Source organism: Aotus nancymaae, unplaced genomic scaffold (genome assembly GCF_030222135.1).
Source record: "Aotus nancymaae isolate 86718 unplaced genomic scaffold, 86718_ANA_hifiasm-v0.15.2.pri h1tg000011l, whole genome shotgun sequence".
NCBI classification, from domain to species: domain Eukaryota; kingdom Metazoa; phylum Chordata; class Mammalia; order Primates; family Aotidae; genus Aotus; species Aotus nancymaae.
In genome coordinates this window covers 10,652,908-10,677,800 of record NW_026988422.1, presented here as the reverse complement: position 1 = coordinate 10,677,800, position 24,893 = coordinate 10,652,908, and the positions used below count along the sequence as shown (strand labels likewise).

The following is a 24,893-nucleotide window of genomic DNA, read 5'->3' as shown; positions in this document are numbered from 1 at the left end:
AGAAGTCCACTGAAGTTCACCAAAAAGCTGACTTACTTCAGCTCTCATGAGGCCAATAATTTTGATAAAGGTATTTGGCAAGAAAATGATTCCACAATAACAAATTTAAAGACAACTAGAACATTGAAAAAATAGCAACTTAAAATAACACGGCTTAATTCCCAAGAACTTATTTCATTTTTTGTTACTCATCTAGAAGGTCAGGAGTGTGGCTAAAGGCAGTTTCTGATGAGGTTATGAGCTTCCAAAGTGTTTCTAAATCCTTAGTGCAGACACCCTCCCTTTTGGGGGCAAAGCACCCTCCCTCCCGCCCTAATTAACAAAACAAAACAAAACAAAAACCCCAAAAAACCAAAAAAGTTTTTAAAAAGTCAGCAGAACGAGATGTTTAGATTTCAAAAACTTACACTCAAGGCTTTGGCTGTGTTGTCTTGTTTGAACCAAGCATGACGGTTTCAAGCACAAAGTGTGTGGCAAAGGAAAGATGCTCCCATCTCATTCTGAAAACAAGTACTGATAACCAAGCCCAACCCCCAACCATTTGGGGCCAAGCCATTTTATGCTGCTGAGACCAACTTGAAATAACTTAAGAGGTATATTTAGGTTTCCCTCTCCCTTACTTCCATGAAAGATCATTTTAGAATAAACTTATTCTATTCCTAAGGGAAAGGCAAAAGTTTCTATCCCCATCAGAATATATAGGGAAAGAAAAAACATAGGCCTAGAGGTGGCGAGGTGTGTAACACTCCATGGCCTATTACACAACTCTACAAGCAAAGGCTGAACCATGAGTTGTGGTTTTAGTATTAAAAATAGGGGTAGTTCTCATCCAAATGAGCCACTGGAAAATATTACCATTTCCTTAAAAAAATACATACCCAATATTGGAAAGAAGCGAAAACAACTTCCAATAGTATCAATGCTCCTTATTATGAAGGACCAAAAAAGAAAAAAAAAAGAAAAGACCAGACTCTGACCTTGTCCTTAGAGCATCTTTCCATCTCACAATTCCTATTCAAGAGTCAACACCAAAACCGGACAGCAGCCTCTACAAGACTGTGCCCAGTAGTGGTGTCCCAGACAGTTTAAGCGCCACTTCTCGTTAGAGTCTATAGTTCAGTAGTACTTGCAATTTTAAGTCTGTGCTTTAAGAGGGACCCACAGGCCTGCGGCCCCAGGCAGAGCAGTCTAAAGTTGGCAAAGGAGAGTGCACTTTTTGTGTAGTCACCCACATGTTCTCTAGCGAGATACAGAATTGCATTTACACTCTTATCTTCTATATGAATGATCCCTCTTATCTTGCAAGAGGTGGGGGAGAAAGAGAGCTGTATCGGTACAAGGGCAAGATTTTTTTGGTCAAAAGTTGACACCTTTTAACTTCCCTCTCCCACCTCTCCCCGGAAAAAAGCTATTTCCTTAATTAGGGTTTCTATTTAGTAACCAAAATTGACTGGACAGACCATATGAGACTTGGATTCCAAATAGATGAGCTTGCTGTTTTTTGGGTTTGTACCGTGCAGCTCTTGCTACAGTTGTTAAGGAATTAGGGCTCTGTCCAAGGAGGCATCTGTAGGATTCTGATCTCCAAGTAATTGGAGGTGAGTCACAAATAGTTTGCTCAGCAGTAAGCAGGGTCAAAAAAGCAACTTAAAGTAATTGATTTCTTTGTCAAGAAGAGTTAAAACATTAAAGTATATGCAGGACTTATTTTGTAATATTTTAGGGTTTTGAAAAACAATGAAATTTTTTTGTTTTGTTTTTTGTTTACCCCTTTCCCGATGCCTCCTGATGGACCTAGTACACTGGGTTAAAATTGAAACTTCCTTGCTCTCTCTGGTAAACCTACTCCAAAGGTACTAGATAAGACATTGTGGCAGCACACAGTACACCCTAGATTTCTGGGTCCCTTTGCTAACACAGGGTACCATAGAAATCTGCTCTCTACAGCAAGAAGTCAAAGTACTTTCTAGAATTTAGTGTTGCGTAAAACTGAGCCCCTCTCATCTTTAGCTGCTCCCATAATCACTCTAATCCCCTTAATCTCAGCAACCTTCATCCAATATATATATATATATACACACATATATATATGTGTGTATATATATACACATATACACATATATATATGTAAATAAATTTTTTCTGGGTTCATATATATATATGAACCCAGAAAAAATTTATTTACAAAGTTTATACAAGTATACACACCCAATTTTCTATGGGACATGCTTTGCCACAGAGGAAAGAGGCTCAAGGCTCTGACATGTCTACACATCAGGTGCCCTACTGCTGCTGGAGGTGCGTGTAAACCAGTCTTTATTGTCTGCTTTGGAGCACAAAGCCTTGTCATGTGGCTCCTGCAATGATAGACTGCTCTTTCCTTTGGGAGCAATGATGCTTTATCTACTCAGCCCAGAAGAAATTTTTACTTGGGATTTTTTTTTTAAATACATGTATTTACGGTGCAGATGAACTGCAGTTTCATTATCAACTCCTCCACATAAAGAAAAAGAAAATGGTGTTTAATATTACTAGTAAGTTTCATCTTCTAGCCCTGGGCTTGAGTATTGGGTAGAAAGGGAAGAGACTTCAACTTGAAACCAAATGAAAAGATAAAATTTTCTAAAAGAAAAAGAAAAAGAAAAGAAAGAGTTACGATTGTTGATTCGTTGACTGTCTAAAAGATGATATTCTGAATGCTCTCATAGCATAAGGCACTCTCACAAATAGGTAATAAGCTCTTCAGGCTTAAAAAACGGACGAGTAATCAGGGAGGAGTTGAAATGCACTCGAGAGTCAGCTGTTGGAGAACTTTGAAATCATAGACGAGCTTGTGTGTTCATTAAGATTCTTCTCTTTTTAGGGTTTCTCCCCTTCTCTTCTTTCTTTTCCTTCCTTGTCCCCTTTCCCCAGAAAACATCTTTTAAAAACCAGCAGTTAGTGCAACTAATGTTCAGTCAGCGCGCAGTGCAAACAAGTGGAACAAAAAGGTATATTCCTTCTTTTCAGCCTTTTTCTCTTCACCAGTTAAAAAAAGAAAAAACGTCCGAGCTCCTTTAAGTCTTCATAGTTCCAAAATAAAAGATGAAAAACCCACAAAGAGAAGAGCATTCCCCCCAAAACGATGAGTCACAGATCCAAACCAGCCTTCTGTAAGTTTGTCAAAGCATGCTTGCTAAGGTTTCTCATCTTCTACAGGCTCGCTGTGGTATTCTGCCACATACAGGCTCTTGTCACTGTTGCTTGGAATAGGTTCTATTTCTGTTCCCAGCTGCTCCTCAATACTTTTCAGGTTGAAGTGATCATCATGTGAGCAAGTTGATGGCCAAGCCAAGATGACCAAAGCGACCTGAGCTTCCAGTACGATGGAGATAGGTCTCTGCCAGCTTTGGGAAATCAAAGTTTATTACCACATTCACAGCTTGTATATCAATACCCTGGGTAAACAGATCAGTGCAAACAAGATTGCGGCATAAGCCATTTCGGAAATCATGAAATACACGATTTCGATGTTCTGCCTCATTTTAGCATGAATACAGAAGCAAGAATAACCCAGTTGAGAAATCTTCTTGGCTAGCAATGCAGGTCGCTGAGAGGAGTTAAGAAAATGATTGACTGGTTTATCTGAAGCCCTGAGAAAAGTGTGTTGAGGCAGTGTACTTTTTGGCGCCCAGTTACGTATGTGTAGTACTGGGTTACTCCCTTCAGAGTTAGTTCCTCCATCAGGTTAATCTCATAGGGTTTCTGCAAATGGGAATTCATGAATTTCTGTATACTAAGAGGGAAAGTAGCAGAATATAGTAAAATCTGTCTGTTTTTAGGTAGCATGAGAATAATATACTCCATTATCTGCACAAAATCCTGGGACAGCAACTTATCTGCCTATCCAATACTATCATCAGGACATGATCAACCTTTGCCACTCCTTTCTTGATAGGATCCAGGATTCTCCCAGGGGTAGCAATCACCACGTGCACTGTATCATCAAGCCTCATCATGTAAATTGGTTCCTCCGGTGGCTGCCATCACTTTGGTCCCTCTCATGTGTTTGCTGACCTGGATGCAAATTTGACTGACCTGTGGAGCAAGTTCTCTGGTGGGAACAATCACCATTGCTTGTATATTGTCCTTCTTCGGGTCTGGCTGTTCAAGTAAGAGAATGAGGTAAGCACCGCTATTGCCTGTTCTATTTTTTGCTCTAGCTAAGATATCCCTACCAGATAAAGCAATGGGAATGCTCTCCTCCTGAATAGGAGATGGCTTTTCCCAGCCCGTTTCAAAAATTCCCATCAGTAACTCCCTTTTCAAACAGTAATCTTCAAACTCATTTCCTTTTGTGGAGGTCACGTCCAAAGTTTTGATTCTTAGATCCTTTGGAGGGAGTTTTAAAGTCTTTTTCCAGTCATCACCAGGTCTAATAGTGGTGGTCATACTCTGTGTTGGCTGCTGAGTGCCATTATTGATTGTGTTGGTGTTTTGCAGCTGGTTCATCTGTTGCTGTGTCTGTGTGCCCTCTCCTCCAGGGCCACCACTGGATTTCACAGGGCCCCTCAGCTGACCATTTTTACTGGACAGACCCGTTATAACAGGGTTCTCTGTTCTGGCCGTGCTCATGCTGTTTTAGTTGCAAAGGTGTCTTTCAAACTTCAAAACTTTTGAAAGTCAGTAGAGAAACTGTAGTAACAGTTTATTAGGCTCTCCAAAATGAAGAGATAAATATAAGTCTTGCTCAGTAAATGAATCCTTTATTGCAATGCAGGCAAACACCTGTAAGTCTCTGAACGGTAAGCAGCGGTAACTTGCTCTCTTGCACGGAATCAACTTTTTATATATAAAAAGCCCTCTAACAAGCTTGAGTTATATCTGAATTAACTCACGTCAATCTCTGAGTGTGGGGGCCAGAAGGGGGACTCCCATCTTAGTTTCTAAGTCAAAAGCTCTAGACATTGAATCAGAGTTTGACCATTTCTTTTGCAGTCAACTTGCTTAATTAATGCCCCAGTGCAACCAGGACCTTTTCATACAGCATCCTTGATAAATCCTATTTCAGCTTGGGTTTTGGTGACTTAGAACTCAGTGTTTTGTGAGTAGAGAAACATCATTTTCACAGGGTGTTCTACACAGCTGTACAGTCCATCCTTGTATTTATTTACCCACCACAACCCCGCACCCCTACCTTCCACCTGCCTAGTTTTATATTTTGGAGCAAACAGAATGTCTAGGCATTGAGCCAGGCCAGTAAGTGCACTAGTTGCATGTCAGCTGACAAGCAAAAAAAGGTTAGTGATCCATCCAGGTGAGGGCAGCTATTCTCACCTAGGGACAAGCCTCTATATTACAGAAAAGTCCAAATTCTGTTCTGATTGTCTTTAGCATTTCCTTTTGTTTTCTCTCAGGCTTATCACTTTTATTTTTTATTTTTTCCTCCAAATAGAAAATAACATGATCAACTCAAGAGACACAGGAAGGTAAGTGCTAGGATTACAGGACAGAGCACCCTTACCTCTGGTTCTATGTAACACACTGCACAAGCAAAGAGAACTATTACCTTCCCCGCACTGTCCTGCCATGCCTCCCATGTTCCCCATGATCTTGTGTGTGTGAGTGTGTAATCATTTTAATCAAATTCTAATCCCAGCCTTGGGCTCCATTTTCCAGCTGGGGAGTGATTGAGAGGCGCTGGGTGGGGAACAACCATCTGAAAAGGTGACACAAGCCTCAATTCCAGGAGAACCTAGCTCAGAGGCATCATTCTCACATTATCGCTCCAAGACCAAGCAACAGTCTCGCGAGACAACTGGGTCAATGGCGCAGGGAGAGCTTCGTGGCGCCGCTGCAAGGGGGAGCTCGTGTTTGCGGAGCCCGGCGTCTGCTCGTGGGCGTGCGCGTGGGCGCGGGTGCGGGCGCGGGCACAGACAAACGGCTGCCGGTTAAGTGTCCTTGACCCTTTGGGTTGCGCGGATCGCGTTTGAGGCCATGGACGACAGGTATGCTGGACTTCGGCGGGCCCAGCTGCACCTGAATTTCATCCACGCCAACTCGTGAGTGCCGAGGTGGGGTCGGGGTTGGGGAGGGTCTCTGCTGAAGAAAGGTTCTGTCGACCCCCGAGGAAATATTCAAGTGAACTTGGTATTGCAGATTTATGGATTTAATTGTTTATTTGAGCTGTATAGGCCTTTTTAAAATGATGAACGCATGATGAAGATCTATTCTGGGCCAGGCCGAACCCTTTTTTTTTTTTTTATTACTTAATTACTTATGATTTTCTTGCTGTTATTTATTTATTTATTTGAGATGGCGGCTCGCTCTGTTGCCCATGCTGGAGTGCAGTGGTGCAATCTCAGCTCACTGCAACTTCCGCCTCCTGGGTCCAAGCAATTCTCCTACCTCAGCCTCTCGAATAGCTGGGATTACAGGCTACCACCACCATGCCCAGCTAATTTTTGTATTTTTAGTAGACACAGTGTTTCGCCATGTTGGTCAGGCTGGTCTCAAACTCTCGACCTCAGGTGATCTGCCCACCTCGGCCTCCCAAAGTGCTGAGATTACAGGTGTGAGCCACCATGCCCAGCTTGTCTTTTTTCTTTTTTGTAGCCATCCTAGTATAGATAACACAAAGTGGTTTCTCATGGTGGTTTTGATCTGCATTTCCCTAATGACTAATGTTGAGCATCTTTTCATGAGCTTATTGGCCATTTGTACACCTTCTTTGAAGAATTGTCTATTCAAATTCAAGTCCTTTGCCCATTTTTATTTTTTATTTTTTAAATAAATAGATAATGGTTATTTGTGTGTTAGTTTCGTCAGTTAAATTTTGCATTCTTTGCAATACAAACTCTTCAGGGTATCAGTTGCTCACTGTCTACCTCCCATATCCCTCTCATCCTTCCACAAGTTTTACCTGTATGAAGACCAAATATCTCCTCACAATATTAACCAAACTTTTTAAAAAGAACGTTAGATAGCACTTCTCTGTCTCTGGGAAAACAGAAACTTCAACAATTAATTGCTTTTGTCTTTCCATATAATAAGTACAGAAAGCAGTAATACCTTTTTTTTAGCTGCAAGACAATAGCTTGTGTATCTTTTTTTTAAATTGCATTTTAGGTTTTGGGGTACATGTGAAGAACATGCAAGATTGTTGCATAGGTACACACATGGCAGTGTGCAGGCCGAACCCTTTTGGTGCTCTTCAGCGAGCACCAAGTGGTTGGAAGGCCCCACATTTACCATTGAACTCAACTGTTTAATTGCTGGTCAGCAGAACCGTGATTCCACCAATCCTGCCTGACCTTAATCTGCCTAACACGGTGGCAATTTAAAGATGGACGGTGCTCTTCAAGTAGAGTAATTTGCATATATTGATTTCAAACTCTGTGAGTCTTTCCAAAAATGTAACCTCTCTAAGGATAGGAATTTCATATTTTAGCTGTTATTTGGTCATTTCTTCTTCTCTGCCATGCCTGTCTGCCTGTTAGAGCTTCTCATTAGGTGTCACTTTGGATCCTGAGATTGCAGAGACAAATGACAGAGGTTTGCTCTCTCATCTGCTGTTTCCCATACAGCGAATTATACCAGTTAGTGCTGTTTAATTCACAATGATACATCAGGGTTTTTCTTTTTTTGGCATCTTTTGGTAATTTGGATTTACTAAGTATATGAACTGATATCAGGGATGTACCAAATTTGAAACCACAGAAATGGAGGTATAAAGAAAGCCAGGGAAGGCCAGCCTTGCTGTGTGGGACAGACTGTATAATTTTAACACAGCAGAGTTAAACAGGCAATATTCTGCAGACACTCAGTTTTTATCTCTCTATAGAGAATGATGTCAAGTGGGAAAAGGTGGAACAAGTGGTTAAAAAGTAGCTGAGGTGGAAGACGAAGAAATAATCGTTGTGACTAAGTTTAAGAAAAATGCTCAGTGCGGTGCTGGGACTGTAAATTTTATCTCAGTGTTGTGTGGATTTTGTGGCCTCAGTGTTGTGTGGATTTTGTGGCCACTGCCTCACAGCCTCCGTTCCCCCAAACACCCTGTGGTAGCCACTTCCCCAGTGCCGTTTTCAACTGGTGGTGTAGTAACTTAACAAGAGTGATAGCAACATGAAGTAACAATAAAGTTAAATACGAATTGAAGACCTCTCAGCTCCTCTAGGCAGACTGGTTGGTTGATTTGTTTGTTTTTGGAGACAGGGTCTTGCTCTGTGGCCCAGGCTGGGGTGCAGTGATACCATCATACTTCTCTACAGCCTTGAACTCCAGGGCTTAAGTGATCCTCCAGCCTCAGCCTTCTAAGTAGCTGGGACTACAGGGATGCACCACTATGCCTGGCTAATTATTATTATTTTTAAAAATTTTTAGTAGAAGTGGGGTTTGGCGATGTTGCCCAGGCTGGCCTTGAACTCCTGAGTTCAAGTGATCCTCCCACTTTGGCCTCCCAGAGTGCTGGGATTACAGGCATGAGCCACTGAGCTCAGCCCAGGTAGATTTTTGTTTGAGACTTCCTTCTGCAAAAGGAGTGATATTTAAATTTCTCCCTTTACTTTTCCTCCATGTCCAATCCATCAAGTGCATGCTTTCTCTAAATGTATGAAATCATCTATTTCTCTCTGTCTCCACTGCTATTGATTTTAGCCTAAGCCACCACCGTCCCTTTTCCCATCTACTCCACACTGCCTCTTAACTGGGTTCTCTGCTTACCGTTCTGGCTGCTTGATAGTTTATTTTCCAGGAAAGCTGCCAGAATGAGCTTTTTAAATAATGTAAACCAGATTATGCCTCAATTCTTGAAACACTGCGGTGGTTTCCAGTTGTATGTCGGCCAAGTACAAGCTTTTCTCTGTGGGATAGGAAGCCCTGTATGACCCAACCATGGCCTCATCTCAGCCTGTTCTCCGCATTTTACCATAAGCAGAGCTGGCTGGTCTCCTTAGCTCTTTTTCTGCTTCGAGGGTCTTTGCATCTCTTGCTCTTGCTAGAAAATTTCCACCCTACTCTGCAAGGGACTGAATTCTCTCATTCTTCAGGACTCAGTTTAAATATCTTTTACCAAGAGATGCTTTACCTACCACCAAGCCCTTCCTCACCAGTTACTCTTTCCCATCACTACTACTAAGTTAGCACCCAATCAAAATCTGTAATATCATCTCCATAAGTTTGTTTACTTGTGCATTTTTCATGTACCCTGCCAGCTTGAGCTCCAAGACGTCAAAGGCCCTGCCTGTACACACTACCCCATGGTATGCAGTGAAAATCTCTTGCATGAACTAGTGCAAAAATTCATATGACGTTTTTGGTCAGAATTATTGCAGTTGCTCTTCTAAAGGATTGTTTATGTATTGAATTTCTGTATATTGAGTCATATATTTTAAATTCCCTAGAAGGGCCTGTGATTTAAAGTCCTGATTCTGTAAAGCATATCATACTTCTCTTTGACACTATTTTACATTTTTATAATGGTTTTTTTTTTGGAGTGAAGGACATCTTTTTGTAATAATAATATTTTAGTAGTTTTTTTTCTTAATTACAAAATTTAAAGCTTACTTGACTCAAGAGAATTTTAATTATCCTCGGTGTTTGAAACTCCAAAATATGGGGATATTTTCTCTCTCTCTGCGTGTGTGTGTGTGTGTTTTAAAAATAAATTTTAAGCTGAAGTGTTGTCCTATGGCCTGAAGTGTTTGGAGACTCTGAGACCTGGCCGATGATGCTTTCTCTTGTACAGAAGAGCAGATGTGTTCTTGATAAATGAGGCTCTCTTGCTTCTGTTACCTGTTTACTAAATATAGAAAGAAAATTGCATACTGAATATCCCCTTAATGCTGTGATAAGGTTGTTGATTGAAATATCTGCATCAGGAAATGGAAAGCAAGCATGGGACTCTCAAGGTAGTGTGATTCCACCCTCAGATAACTCCAAAAAGCTGTAAATACTGAAGGCTGTCTGGAGCGTTCTGTTACCGAGGACCTGGCATTCAAGGGTATGGGAGAGAGTGACCTGAGGCCATTTCTGAGGTTATTTAAGGAGCAGGCTTTTCAGTGGTGGAAAGATTCCACAGAAAAACACAGATTGGTGAGGCATGCAAGAGCTTCCTGCCAATTCCTTTGCCTGCAGATGGAGCCTTATGGCCTTTTAGTAGGCAAGGATTTTGATCAGTATTCTTCAGAAATATTTTGTCTTTAAATAATAAAAATTTAATGAAATATCCTCTCGGAAAAACCTCACTTGAAAACATGCTTATAAAGTAATATTAAAAGGTCAAAGTTTAGGCCAGGTGTGGTAGCTCATGCTTGTAATCCCAGCACTTTGGGAGACTGAGGCGGGTGGATCACCTGAGGTCAGGAGTTCGAGACCAGCCTGACTAATATGGAGAAACCCTGTCTCTACTAAAAATACAAAATTAGCTGGGCATGGTGACACATGCCTGTAATCCCAGCTACTTGGGAGGCTGAGGAAGGAGAATCACTTGAACCTGGGAGGCAGAGGTTGCAGTGAGCCGAAATTGCGCTATTGCACTCCAGCCTGGGCAACAAGAGTGAAACTCCGTCTCAAAAAAAAAAGGTCAGAGTTTATTTTAATTATATGTACTGAGGCTCTTAGGTTTTTATTTTATTAGAAGTGGACAGGATATTTTAGCAAAAGTATTTTTAACCCTGGCTTCATAATGGAGGGCATCTAGTTCCGAATCTTGACCGTGCTGAGAGAGTTGTTTCTAGAGTAACTTCTTAATTCACTAGACGTCTGGAACTAGAGATCATTTATCTGCAAGTACTTGAAGCTTTTACATCGATTTCACACCTGCTTTAACTTTTTGTTTTCTCTTTATTTCTTCACCAGCACCACTCACAGTTTCCTTTTTGGAGCACTGGCTGAATTGCTGGACAATGCAAGGTAAGGTTTATCTCTGAACAAAGGTTATTTAGGGAATTTCATGACATGACTCTTGTCTAGTTACATGTGAAGAAAAAAAGATCACGTCATATTTTCCCATCTGGAATGTTTAGTGACTTGATTTCCTGTAAAATCAAGGTATTCTAGGAAAAAGGATAGTTGAAAGAAAGAATTATTCATCTTGAATTAATTTTTATGTATGATCAAACTCGAAGTCTGTTTTTATGTTAATAAGCATTTAATAGTACATATTCATTCAGATTTTTTTGAATTACATGTCAGCGTACACTTGTCTTGAGAATTTACACATGGATTTGGGCATTTACTGAAGTCTGCATTGAATTTCATTGTATAGTTAAGAAAATAACTGTTGTTGATCTCTTACTATGTATCAGACATACATAAACACTTTATATATGAGCATTATGTCATGCATCCTTATGGCAACACGCTGAGATGGGAATTAATATCCTAGTTCCACATATGTGGAAATTGATCCACAGAGAGATTAGATGTTTTATTCAAGGTCACATAATTTATATTTGGCAGAGCTAGCATTCAAATTTGGGCGATCTGTCTGCATGCGGAACCCCACTGCCACATTTTACTGTCTCCAATATAGGTGTTGATGATGAAGGAGCCCCTTAAACAATTTAAGTTCTATTCAGTAGTTTATTTGTGGGACCTTGCAAGGGTCTTTATTTATTTAGTTAGTTAGTTAAATTGAATAGAGCATTTGACTTGATTTCTATTGGTATTCTGTATAATAGAAAACTTTTTCCTACCTTTTCCTGGGAAAGCAAAGTCCATCCAGGAAGTAATATGCAGCTGTTAGATCAAGGATCTCAGTAGGAGCCTAAATTCACTGCCACAGGTTGACAGCAATATTTTAGCTTTTTTGCATGTGTTCTTCATTTTTTGCTTTAGATGGGAGATGCTCCTGTTGAGAGTGTGACCACAAAGTGTAGTCAATGAACCAATCATCCAGAAATTCCTGCCCGGCACTAAGTAGAAAGTCATTATCTCCTCTTTTTAGGAAGCTCTCTCTCTGTTGAACTGATGGAATCATAAAAAGGGAGAGAAGAGGAGAAAAAGAATAAAGTCTGTTGTTCAGAGCCGTGAACTCAGCTTGAAAGGAGCTAATAAGGATGGAGCCAAGACAGATGAACACTTCTGATTAGTTTCCCTAAAGGAGCTTAGTGTTGTTACTGTTGCTTCTGCTCAAAGCTTGGAACCAGCAGGGTTCCTCCTATGTCATTGATCCTGCCTCCTACTGAATGGCCCACTTTCAGCAACTTGACATCTGCAAGTCTGAAAGAACACATTTGTCTATTTTTGCAACTGTCTTTTCTCCTTTGAAGTTGTTTCTTTCATTCATTCGATAAAGGAGGACAAGTAAAATCAGAATGTGGAAGAAATAGAACAATGGAACCAGTTTACGTAGTAGAGGGTGATTGGGTGATTGGGAAAGAAAGATTGACTTCAGACACAGGGGACTGAAAGAAATGTGATCAGTAAAGTAATCCTTAGAGCAGCATTTGTAAGCTGATAGCCCCTTGACCAGGTCCAGCCTGTCTTATGTGTGTTCGGCTCATAGTGAAAGTTTGTACAGTGTTTATAAAGAAAAGGGAGGAAGAAGGAATTGTTTATAAGGTTTAAAATGTTGGAGATACCAAATAAAAAATGTGGGCCCTCTGCCTTCCTTGAAAGATTAGGAGAAGTAGCAACCTGCAGGCCACATTGCTCCACGGGATCAGGGCTGGAGGGGAGTAGCAGGTGCTCTCTTGGGACCAGCCCATGCCTTCGGCTTTGCCCCATTTCCAGTTTTCCCCCATGGACAGCCTCAACCCTTCAGTCCCTCTTTCTTCATGGACATTTGAGTTTTCCACCACTGCTTAGATGCTAGTATTTGACATCAAAAGAAACTGTTTACAGACTTACTCAGGATACTCAGTTGGTCTTATGAAGGAGTGCTTTACGAAGTCCCCATGTTATTCTAAGAAATTATTTTATATCATTGTAGTCAATATTTTAATGATTTCCTGTAGTTTTAAAAATGAGAATGGAAAGATATTAAAAGAATATTGTAGAGAGAGGAGAAGAATATGTGGTGATGTAGGAAGGATTTGTTAGGGCTCTCTTCCTAATACAATAGCTCTCCAGAGAGGAAGTATCCTGGGCTAAAGAGCAAAGATTATTATAAAATGTCTTAATATATGATAAAGGTGAGTTATTTTATGCCTTAATTCGTGGAAGTGCTGCATGAAAAACTCTCTCTTTAAAAACTTTGATTTCAGTACAGTGGCGTTTATTAAGCACTTACTGTGTACATGGTCCTTTGGGTAATGCATGATTATATAATGGAGATATTGATACCTATTGTTATGGAACTATGGTAAGGATTAGAAGAGAATTTTCACAAATACATCATTCAGTGCTTACTTGACACATAGGAGGTGCTCAAGAAATGGCAGTGGTAACTCTAGAGTGTTATATAGGGAGGGCTGAGAAGCAGCAATTGGCCAGAGGAAGAAGCTATATGGGACTAACTTCTAGGCTTGTGGAGCGAGTACAGTGTACCTACTCAGATTTGTTTGGGCTAGTTTTGGGTTCAGAACTGATGGAAACTGAGAGAGACTCAGGTTTCCTCACCAGAGTTACGTGGTTGCTGTTGTTGCACTGAGCTTCCTCGTAGACTCACTCCTTCCTTAACACACCTTCTTCCTCATCAGCGAAGACTTCCTTGCCTATGCCTTCCTCCTTTCTCTCACATCCACGATATTGAAGCCACAGTCTTCCGGCCCCTTCTCCTTTCCTATTAAAAATTTTACTTTTGAAAGTAATTGTAAAAAAAATACAAAAATAATACCTGTGAATTTTAGAAAAAGGAGAAATTATTTAAAAAAACCTAATCTACATCAGTATTCTCATCACCTAGAAGAGGGGTCAGCATCCTTTTCTGTAAAAGACTGGATGGTAAATATTTTCACCTCTGTGGGATACAGGGTCTCCTTTAAAACTACTCAACTCTGCCATTGTAGTGCGGAGGCAAGCTTAGGTACTATGTAATGAATGGGCGTGATTGTGTTCCAATAACACTTTATTTGCAAACAGTTGATGGGCCATTTTGATCCATGGGCTATAGTTTTCCAAGTTCTAACATAGAGAAAACTCCTATTAACATTTGGATGTCTTTCTTTTCATATATGTTCTTTAAAATGTCTTCTTACAGTGCCTAGTAATTTGATTTTTCTTTTTTTTGTTTTGAACTAAAATATGAAAAACATTCCATGACTTCTGGATTATTTGCCAGCCAGCTTTTTTTTTTTTTAATTATATCCATTTTGTTAGTTTTTTGTGTAATTTCCACTTAATTACATCTCTTTTTTCATATGTCTGAGTTGCAGTCTTTTGAATATTCTCAAATTATGACTCAAATAATCACAGGTCTTATGATATAATAGCACAGTGGAACATTTTATAAATTGATTTTGAAGTAATTTAAGTGAATTTTTGTATTGTTTGATATCTGACAATAAATAGGTTATACCTCATGTAAGCAGTTCATTTCATTTAAAGCAATAATATTTTTGTATTGTTTCCAGAGATGCAGGGGCTGCAAGACTTGATGTCTTTTCAGGTGAGCAGATTTTCTTTCTTCTTTTATTTTCTTCTAATGGAAAGCCATAGTTATTTTGCTTGTATTTTATTTCACGAAATAAAACCACGTTCTATATAATTTTAATGTAATCTAAGTGCTTTGTGGGTACAGTGACCCTGTGGGTAGCCAGGGTGAGGAAAGTGTACTCTAAGAGTCCGATTGTTTGTGTGCTAAAGGACCCATTTACAAAATTAGATCTTCCAGAGTTTTGTGAATGTATCAGAGTGATTTGGAGCACTCAATTTACCTGCCATGAGAAGCAGTTTTATTTTAAAAAGCATATTGACTTAATGGTTTTTCATAATGAAGCATACATCATTCCCAACTTATTAGTTTTAAAGTGTGTAAGTGCATGTGCAGTATGAGGGCTAGAAAATCCAAACCAAACCTGTTTTCTTTGCTGACTTTATTTGTAGTCATCAAGTATTTATTGCTCTCATTAGTTACGTCATTAGACTATGCTGCTAACAAAAATAGGTTCTGTGATCAGCTCTGTGGGTAACACTACCTAGAGAAATGCCCAGGTAGTCACGCTGCATTCCTACCATATATCTGTCAGCTCTTCTGCAATAGTGGCTATTGGTCACAGGTGATAGGATATGGTCTATGATCTAAATCCGTATCTCTGTTTAAAAAGCACCTCAGTTAACTGAGTGTTCTGAGCCAGAGGAGTGCTTATGCTTCATGAGAGAGATAGTCATGGACCTCTTGAGATAACTGGGGAAACAATAAATGACACTCTTCATCTCCTTCTCCTCTCCAGGTCCTGAAAAACTTGAGAAATAAAAAGAGTCAGCCTTTATTGCTGATAAAGGTTAGGCTGGAGTATGTAGCTTAGTGTGAGAGAGCACACGGACTTGCAGATCAGACCCCGTGATCACGTGGTCTCACTGGCCTAGTGGAGTCGGGCTTCCTCTGAAGCTCCTCTGCCCTGGGACAAGGGATCAGGACTCATCCTCTCCACAGGCAGCTCTCTCCAAGAGGAAAATGCAGGGTCAGAACTGAGCCTCCCCAGTTTATTCTTCTCTAAGTGACCAGTAGGTGAGTGAGCTCACCTCTACCGGGGAAAAGTGAATGAAAGCACAGAATAGGGCCTCTCTAGTGAGAAAAAGTCATCTTCCCTTCCATATCCAATTACGTCGCGTAAAATAGGATAAACACTCTGGCCTAGGAGAGATTTAAAGTATGGTGGATACACAGAGAAAGAAGAAATTATGCCTCATGTTAAGGGGCTAGGGCTTGAAATATGGATGTGATTTTTGTCAGATACTCCAGGAAGAAAAGAATATTCCTGTCTAAATAATAATTATGAGAAAACAAATGAAGGTAGACTAGTTCACAGATTGATTAACTTATTCAGTAATAGTTTACTATCTGTCATTCGAGGTGCTGGGGATAGTGCACTCAGCAAAATGAAGCCTGCGTTCCCCTGGAACATGTATCCTAATGGGGAGAGAGAGACAATACAGAAATGTTTTATAAGTATGTGTTCATGTGCTCTCTTGAAACTTACTTTTTAAAATATCAATTCTAGGTGACCTTTTTTTTTTTTTTTTGAGACAAGGTCTCTCTCTCTGTTCTCTTGTCCTGCTTTATTGTTTTCCCTTTTAGCCCTTGTCATTGCCTGGTATATTACGTATTTGTTCATTTCTCTGTTGCCCAGGCTGGAGTGCAGTGGAATGGAATTCATAGCTCACTGTAAACTCGAAGTCCTGGACTCAAGTGATCTCCTTGCTCCAGCCTCCCAAGTAGCCAGGATTATAGGCATGCACCACCATGCCTGGCTATTTTTTTATATTTAATTTTTAGTGGCCATAGAGTCTCACTATATTGGCCAGGCTGGTCTTGAATTCCTGGCATCAAGCCATTCTCCCTACTTGGCCTCCCAAAGTGCTAGGATTACAGACGTGAGCTACCACGTGAGTCTCTAGCTGACTTTTGAAGAGAGAAGTTGACTTAATAAAAGTGCTGGAAAGAAAGCGTATCAGTGATTGCCTGAGGGTAAGGAGAGGGTGATAGGACATGGAAGGGGCCGATGGGAGGGTTTACAGAGGGTCAGGAGGAAATATTTGAGGTGTGGATATATTCACTACTGTGATTGTGGTTATGATTTCACGTGTGTGTGTGTATATATGTTAAAATTTGTCAAATTGTGTACTTTAAACGTGCAGTTTATTGTGCATAAATTATTCCTGAATAATACTGTCATTTAAGAGAGAGAAATGTGCTAGAACTCGTATGTCCAACTGCTGAAATTATTGTCAGGGCCAGTTTATAAACTGGGCACTGAAATTAGTCTCATTAGTTTTAGTTACATCTTTAACCTTATTTATTTATTTATTTTAGAGATGAAGTCTTATTACCTTGGCCAGCCTGGTCTTGAACACCTGGCCTCAAGTGATCCTCTTGCCTTAGCCTCCCAAAGTTCTGGGATTACAGGCATGAGTCACCACACCCAGCCTACCTCCAACATTTTTGTAAACCAAAGATTAATATTATGTAATTGAATGATATCTTTAAATCATCAAAATTGATTTTAAATAACCATTTTCAAAAATTAAATATGTCTTCAAGAGGCAAATATTTGCTCCCATGAAGAAACACTCACAAATGGCTCTTATGGGAATTAACTGCTTAGAAGGGAGCCTGATGGATTTAATAAGAACGGCCTAGATTTCTTTTATAATTATGCTTTGGTGGAAAGGCACAAAGGTTGGTCAGTTTGAGAGAGGAGTCCTGGGGTCACTTCACCATTTACCTTTTTCCCTTCCCACAGAGAGGAAATGCCTGAAGTTTAAAGGACTGATCCAGTTCCAGAGCAGAACATGTCCTGCGGTATACATTATTTTTTCACACGTAGATGTTTTATGTTAATTTAAAGCCTTTATGTTACATGATTGTTTTTCCCCTGCAGTTTCTTGTGAAGCTGTAGCCAAGACTCCACTCTGGGCTCCATCTTTGTGCCATAACTGTCACTCTGCGGCTGCATTGGAGGAAGACGAATAATTATTCTAGCAACATGACTTTCTGACTAACAAATTAAGCCTGATATTTATTAGTAATAACTGCTTTCTCTTACAGTGGATAATGAAAAACTGCAGGGTGGATTCATGTTGTGTTTCCTGGATGATGGATGTGGCATGAGCCCTGGTAAGTTAATTATCTAGATACCTAACTGGCTGTTAAATGAAACAGTCTGAAAACCTACAAAACAAATAAAAATAAATTGAGCTATCTATTCAAAAACAGGTATGAAGCTATTAAGGAAAATGAACCCCAAACTTATTGTTGAACTTTTTAGGTTTAACTATCCCAGCTGGCAGAGTAAATTTATTGTAACCATCTAAATCAAGGCAAAAAGTAAATGTATATAAATATTGTCAGAAAAATGAAAGGCAAATGTTACTGATTGTAAGAAGTAAGCATCTGGGAGTGAATGGAAGGCAAACAGTCACTGAACGGACTCTGAGGTTGTTTTTAGCTCATCCTTTAGGTATTGCTAGTGAGAGCCCCAGGCAGTTTCTTGTGCCTTTAGGCTATTTTTAATTTTGCTTAACCTTGAAGTAGAGGTTACCTCTCCTTGTTTTTAGCCTTGTTTTTTCCTCTGCATTTTGAAAGATTTAGTTGCTTCAAATGAATGTTCCCATCATAATGAAAGCATCTACAATAGATCTCATGACTTAACTTTGTGTATTCAAGGTTAGCACAAAGCCAGCACGTTATGGGTACACAGTGTCTGTGTGCTGTGAAAGTGAAATGTTATTCCATCTGAGGGCATTGGGTTGTTTTAGATATTGTATTCCTGAATTCTTTAAACACTGTGTGTTCCACAAGCTGGGGTTTTTGACCACTAGATTTAAAAAATGATGAGAGAGTTCCAGTAATATGGAACGGCCATGGTCAGTTTCATAACCAAGGAAAGGATGCATTGATATGCTCAGATATTGATTTGCTGTTAGAAGCTGAGAATTTGAAGTACAGCAGATGTCTTCTTTCAGCTCTGAAGTTTCTTCTTGGTCTGAGTAGTTGAAGAGTGTTTATTAACAAGTTTAGAAAGACTGTTTCACCAGTTTTGTTCTGATTTTGGGTAATTTTGATTTTTCCAGTTCATTTTGATTGAAGGTATTCTTGGTCTTTTAATGTTTAAGTAAATTAGAAAGAAGAGTTCGTAGCAACAACAACAACAACAACAACAACAAAAAAAAAAACCCATGCTGAAAAAAGTAATTTTTCATTTCTAGCCTGAATATTAAGTTCATTTTTTTAAGTTCTAAAATAAATGACAGAATACATGTGATATATTCTAAGGGAATTTCTTATGAAAAGAAGCAACTCTTTTTATATGGGTCATGAACAAAATGTTTGAAACACAGACAAGTGACGAATATTCAGACCTTCAGAAGAAACTCACACTTTAGTTACATAGTAGCATCAAGTAGTAATAAAGGTAAAGGAAGATGACTAAAAGTAGAATCTATCCCTTGTTCAAACGGAGCTAGATCGATCTTGACCTATAGAAAATGACTACAGTACTTCTGGGTTTTTAAAAAAAAATCTCTAGTCTTGCCCCTTTATAGTCCATTTCCCACGTAGCATCCTGAGTGATTTTCTTTCTATTAATGTACATTTTATCCTATCATTTTCCTGCTGAAAACTCTCAGTGGTTTTCCATTACTTGATAAAATTTGTGCTCTCAGCCTTGCTTCCAAGGCCTTATATTATTTGGCCCTGTGCGCCTCTTTGGCCTTTTCTTATTCTTGCCACTTCCTCACTTAGAACACTCCACCCACACACGGCTGGCCCCTCAGCATTGGAATCCATCTCATGTTAGCCATCTGCCAGTGGCCTTCCCTGATCATTCCGCCTGCAGGCGACATTCCTGTCAATTCTCTATCGCATTATCCTGGTTTGGTTTTCTTCACTTAATACTCTCAGTCAGAAATGATCTTGTTTATTAGTTTAATTTCAATCTGTTTCTCCTACCATGACATAATGTTGTCCAAGGCAGGAGCTATGCCTGGCCTGTTCAGTGTTTTATTCCTATGCTCAGAACCTGGCAACCGTGCATGTGCATTCACATACTGTGTAATGAACACATGGGATTTAGTTCAGAGCTATACCGTGTCTGTACCAAGACTTACAATTTTGGGTTATAATCCTAGCTGTACCATCTGTCAGCTCTGTGACCTTGAGCAGTTTTCTTAAACTCCTTAGACTTACATTTGCTCCTCTGTGACATGCAGGTCATATTAATAATAATCCCTTTCTTGTTTTGTTGTAAATATTAATTAAGCTGTGTGTGTAAGTTTATAACATAGTACCTATCATGTACTAAACAAATAATAGGCTGGGCGTGGTGGTTCAAACTGTAATCCTAGCAGTTTGGGAGGCTGACGCGGGCAGATCACAAGGTCAGGAGTTCAAGACCATCCTGGCCAACATAGTGAAACCCGATCTCTACTAAAATACATACAAAAAAATAATTAGCTGAACCTGGTGGTGCGTGCCTGTAGTCCCAGCTACTCAGGAGGCTGAGGCAGGGAAATTGCTTGAACCTGGGAGGCGGAGGTTGCAGTGATCTGAAATCGTGCCACTGCATTACAGCCTGGCGACAGAGCGAGACTTCATCTAAAACAAAACAAAACAAAAAACAAAAAAAACAATAAATGTTAGCTAATATTGTCATTATGGATATCCCCACCTAATGCCTAATACCTCATAAGAACACGTCATAGAAAGTCCAGTTAGTTTCGGAGAAGCAGAGTATTTGGTGGCTTTTACATACCTCATACCATGTGCCACTGAACAATAGCATGTCTGTACCCAGACTGACACAGGGTCCTCAGGATAATTCTACAGCATGTATTCAGGTAGGCCAACAAGAAGAACATTCTTGGCCCTGGAGGTTGGTGTTAATATATTCTGAAGTCCAAAGGATTACTCTCCAGAATTCCAGAATACCTGGAGAGGTCAGGAGAATGACTTGGAAAGTCTGAAATGATTAGCCTTCCCTCCCAGGAAGTATCAGAGCAGAAGCCATCCTGCCTCTCTTAGTCTCATGTGGGCCTGGTTAAGGGCTAAATTCGTGGGGAAATTACTAGTGGTACAAATAATTATAACACTTACAATTTGTTAGCACCCAGCAAGTGCCAAGTTTTGCGTTTGGGATTTCACAAATACATCATCTCCATTAATTTGTTTCATTTATCTTCGTCAGCAACACCATGATATAAGTATTCAGTAGTTCCCTCTTACAGACTTCTAAACTCTACCTAAGGTCACATGGTTAGGTCTGTCTCATCTCCTTTAGTATACAGTTGTTTCTCATTATCTGTAGGGTATTGATTCCAGGACCTTTCTAGAATACTAAAAGCTGTGGACGACCAAGTCCATGAAAGAAAATGGCACAGTATTTCCATATAACATCTATACATCCCTCTGTATACTTTAAATCGTCTCTAGATTCCTTATAATACCCAATGCAGTATAAATGCTATTAGTTGTTATACTTTTTTGTTTAGAAAATAATGACCCCCCCCAAAAAAAAAGTCTGTACGTGGTCAGTCCAGGTGCAATTAATTTTTTTCCTGAATATTTTCGGTCCAAGATTAGTTGAGTTCATGAATGTGGAGCCCGCAGTACCTTGGGCTGACTGTAATACAGTTAAGACCCTTGTCAGAGACTATGGATCCTGATGAAAATCCTTGTCTCTGGGCTGACCCAAGAGCTATGGATTTACCCTGATGTTCTGACGACATGTGAGGTCCTGACAACTGGGCCTTAGGCCAGTGTCAAAGAGTCTTCCTAACCACCTTAAAAGTCACTGTCAATTACAGAGGAAGCTTCAGACGTCATTTACTTTGGAAGATCCAAAAAACGGCTGTCAACCTTGAAGTTCATTGGGCAATACGGCAATGCTCTTAAAAGGTAAGCATTTTTTTTGCCCTTAAGACATACATTATTGTTACTGGGAACACTGTTTAGTTAAAGCAACTTACACAGAATGATGTAGGCGTGTGAAGCTTTAAAAAGAATATAAATTTGAGTCAGGGTGTGACCTACTACTTTGTTTTGGAATTTCCATATGCATAACTGACTTTTTTTTTTTTTTTTTTGAGACAGAGTCTCACTCTGTCACCCAGGCTGGAGTGCAGTGGCGCGATCTCGGCTCACTGCAACTTCAGCCTCCCAGGTTCAAGAGGTTCTCCTCCCTCAGCCTCCTGAGTAGCTGGGATTACAGATATGAGCCACCATGCCTGGCTAATTTTTGTATTTTTGTAGAGACAGGGTTTCCCCATGTTGGCCAGGCTGGTCTTGAACTCCTGACCTCAAGTAATCTCCCCGCCTCTGCCTCTCAAAGTGCTGAGGTTACAGGCATGAACCACTGCACCTGGCCCATAACTGACTTTTATCTTTATAACATTTTAAAAGCTAATTCTCCCATGTAATAAAATAAATCCTTTTTCAGGGATTCCTGAAGCAGTACCCCTGGACTTTAGGGCTTTGTTGCATTTCTCTGTTCTGTTGTTTCTCAAAGCATACTTTAACCTAGGTGCTGGGCCTGCAGCTCATTTTTTTAGTATGCTGCATTGTGAGGACATGAGGTGAGAACATGAGGTTCACTTGTGTGGCTCCTGCCTGAGATAGATGATTGTTCTTTTGAGCCCTGAATGGACCTTTTCCCCAGCAGCCAAGTCTCAAGCAAGAGTATGGGGCTGGCTTAGCTCAAATTCTTCTGCTTTACTTAAAAAAAACATTTGTACCCTCTTAATGACGGGTCAGCAAAACAGAGTGCTAAAAAGAACATCCTGACAGTACATAGTGGTAGCAGCCTGCCTGCTCTTCCTTTTCAGTAGTTGAGATTTAAAACATGGTGTTCTTCCTTTTTAATATAGTGGGTCCATGAGAATTGGAAAAGACTTTATTCTTTTTACGAAGAAGGAAGAAACGATGACCTGTGTGTTTTTTTCTCAGACGTTCTGTGAAGAAGAAGGTCTTAGTGAGGTAAGAGTTGAGGCTTTCCTTCTATTCCCATAACAATGGCGTTGCTTTCATTTACTCTCTCAGAAGGTGAAGTCTTGTCATGGGTTCTTTCTGATACGATTTTAGAAACTTAGGAATATGTTTGGGAAATGGAGGGAAGGTATTTAGACATTCTGGGGACATCAAAGGCCTATCCTCTTGACTCTTTTCTGAGAACATTTTCATGATCCAAGTGCTCAAATCTCCCAAAATAAGAGGCTCCCTTAGGCATGGTGAGCTTTTTAGAAGAAACCTGCAAAATCTTTCCACCATATGTGCCATAAATGGATTGTCATTTTAAAAATAAATAAAATATTGGAGTCAAAGATTTGGAATACAAAATGTAAAGAAATTGAATGCAAAATGGACTTAAAACTGTAACTCTGGTGACCATAATTTCAACTCTGTTAGCTGATCCAGAGGCATTCTGTTAATTATAAGTGCCTGAGTTTTATTATTATGACTATCAGTTATAATTAAAGACAACAAATACATGTTGAGGAACTACTCTCTGCCTAGTACTGGATAGACTCTATGGAAGGTGGAAAAGAAGCAGAAGATCATATGGCCATCTCAGAGTTTTCAGCTTTATCACAAACTAAGGTAGACATATATGAATTGGATTTAAAAAATGACAGTATTTAAAAGGAATACTCCTCAATGAGTCTGTGTGTCTGCCTTTAGCAGATTATCAAAAGCAATGATATGGATGGAGAGATTAGAGGGCCTCGAGTGGCCAATGAGGGTTTTATGGAGAGAGTACAACTTGTAGCTGGAAAAGCTGGTACTGGGGAGTAACGGCTCTAACAAGTCTCAGACCTGGAGATGCATGTGGAGTTTGGACGGATGGTGTGATGCTATGAGACTGCCAGTGGGTGGGGCTGGGTGACAGGAGCAGTCTGCAGGCAAAAAAGGAGTAAGCCATGTGGGAGCCTGACCTGAGGAAAAATGATGCTTTAAGCATTGATGTTGCATGTTATGTGTGTAAAGGGCTTGGAAAATTGGGCTAACCCTTAATTACAGCTTTCTTAAAATGGGCCATTCCCTTTTTAAAAAAAACTATAAGACAGCAACCACTTCCCATTTCTACTTCCACAGAGACAACCTCTTGCAACAATATTAACATGTTCTATCTGGGCATGGTGCAGCCCCTCTGTAGTCCCAGTTACCTGGGACACTGAAGAGGGGGGATCACTTGAGCCCAGTAGTTTGAGCCCAGCCTGAGCAACATACTGAGACCCTGTCTCAAAAAATGCAAAATAAAAAAACCTGTTCTTTTGACATTTACCTGCGTGTCTCTAAATAGCATGCTTGTATTGCTACTTCTTGATTTTATGTAGGCATTAGCTATTAACCTCCCACTTTAAAAGAGGATTTACATACCCTTTTTCTCAGTTTCTATCATATAAACAGTCTTCTCATCTCCCATTCTCAACATCGCTTTAATTTTAGTTATGGCAATATTCAGTATTTACTTTATAAGACTTTATAAACACTGTTCAAATTATACCAAGTCATAACCTATTATTTTTCCTTTTCATGTACAACTTATTTCCCCTAAAATTAATAATTGACTGCTTGGATTTTTATGTGTATTACTATCTCTGAATAGTTGCTTGGTTTTCTGTGTTCTTGTCACTGTGCTAACCCCAGTCTCAAAATGCTGTCCTTTTGGTCCCATCTTCCCAATAAAGTTTGCCCGGGGCCTTTTCCTGTGCCACAGCTCACACCCCTGCCTCCATGGCGGTGTTCGGCTGCCATCCGGGGATCTGCCTTTGCCATCATCCTGGTGATTCCCTTTCCCTCTCTTCTGCGTCAGCGCTCAGATTCTAGATCTCTTGTCTTCTGTAGCTTGCTGCCTCTTCTTGGTACAGCATGTTCTCCAGTGACTTCTTGAGCAAGGGAACACAGAGGGCAAAATATTTGGAGACCTCACATGCATTAAAAGGTTTTTGTTCTACCCTAACACTTGGGCTTGGTATTATTTCTAGGTTGGAATTTCTTTTCCTTCACAATTTCTAAGGTTTTGCTCTATTATCTAGTTTCTAGTGTTGTTATTGAGAAGTCTCAAGCCATTTAATTGCTTAATCTTGTATGTGACCCATTCGTTTTCTGTTTTTTTTTTTTTTTTTAACCTTTACTCTTTGAAGGTCAAAATAATCTTCTTTGTCCCAGTATTCTGATTTCAATGTTTTGCCTTTGCCTGGTCTATTTACATCCATTGTGCTGGTCACTTGTTGGATCTTTTTGATTTGGAAACTCATAGTCTTCAATTCTGGGATAGTTTCTTGTAATATCTGGTGATTTTCTTCTATTCATA

General features: G+C 39.9%; 1 protein-coding gene and 1 pseudogene across 2 annotated transcripts in view; one reads left to right on the top strand and one right to left on the bottom strand.

The window, feature by feature from the left end:
• MORC1 (MORC family CW-type zinc finger 1) overlaps nucleotides 1-24,893 on the top strand; it is a 242,683-nt gene that overhangs the window by 65,721 nt on the left and 152,069 nt on the right. For both annotated transcript variants that reach the window (XM_064374590.1, XM_064374589.1), the window contains exons 6-12: nucleotides 3,938-4,164; nucleotides 5,435-5,468; nucleotides 10,837-10,890; nucleotides 14,496-14,530; nucleotides 17,633-17,701; nucleotides 21,388-21,478; nucleotides 22,447-22,555. In XM_064374590.1, the coding sequence (XP_064230660.1) occupies nucleotides 5,443-5,468; nucleotides 10,837-10,890; nucleotides 14,496-14,530; nucleotides 17,633-17,701; nucleotides 21,388-21,478; nucleotides 22,447-22,555 (384 nt within the window). In that variant the 5' untranslated portion in view covers nucleotides 3,938-4,164; nucleotides 5,435-5,442. The remainder of the gene's footprint in view (nucleotides 1-3,937; nucleotides 4,165-5,434; nucleotides 5,469-10,836; nucleotides 10,891-14,495; nucleotides 14,531-17,632; nucleotides 17,702-21,387; nucleotides 21,479-22,446; nucleotides 22,556-24,893) is intronic.
• LOC105723067 (probable ATP-dependent RNA helicase DDX6) lies at nucleotides 2,768-4,704 on the bottom strand (annotated as a pseudogene).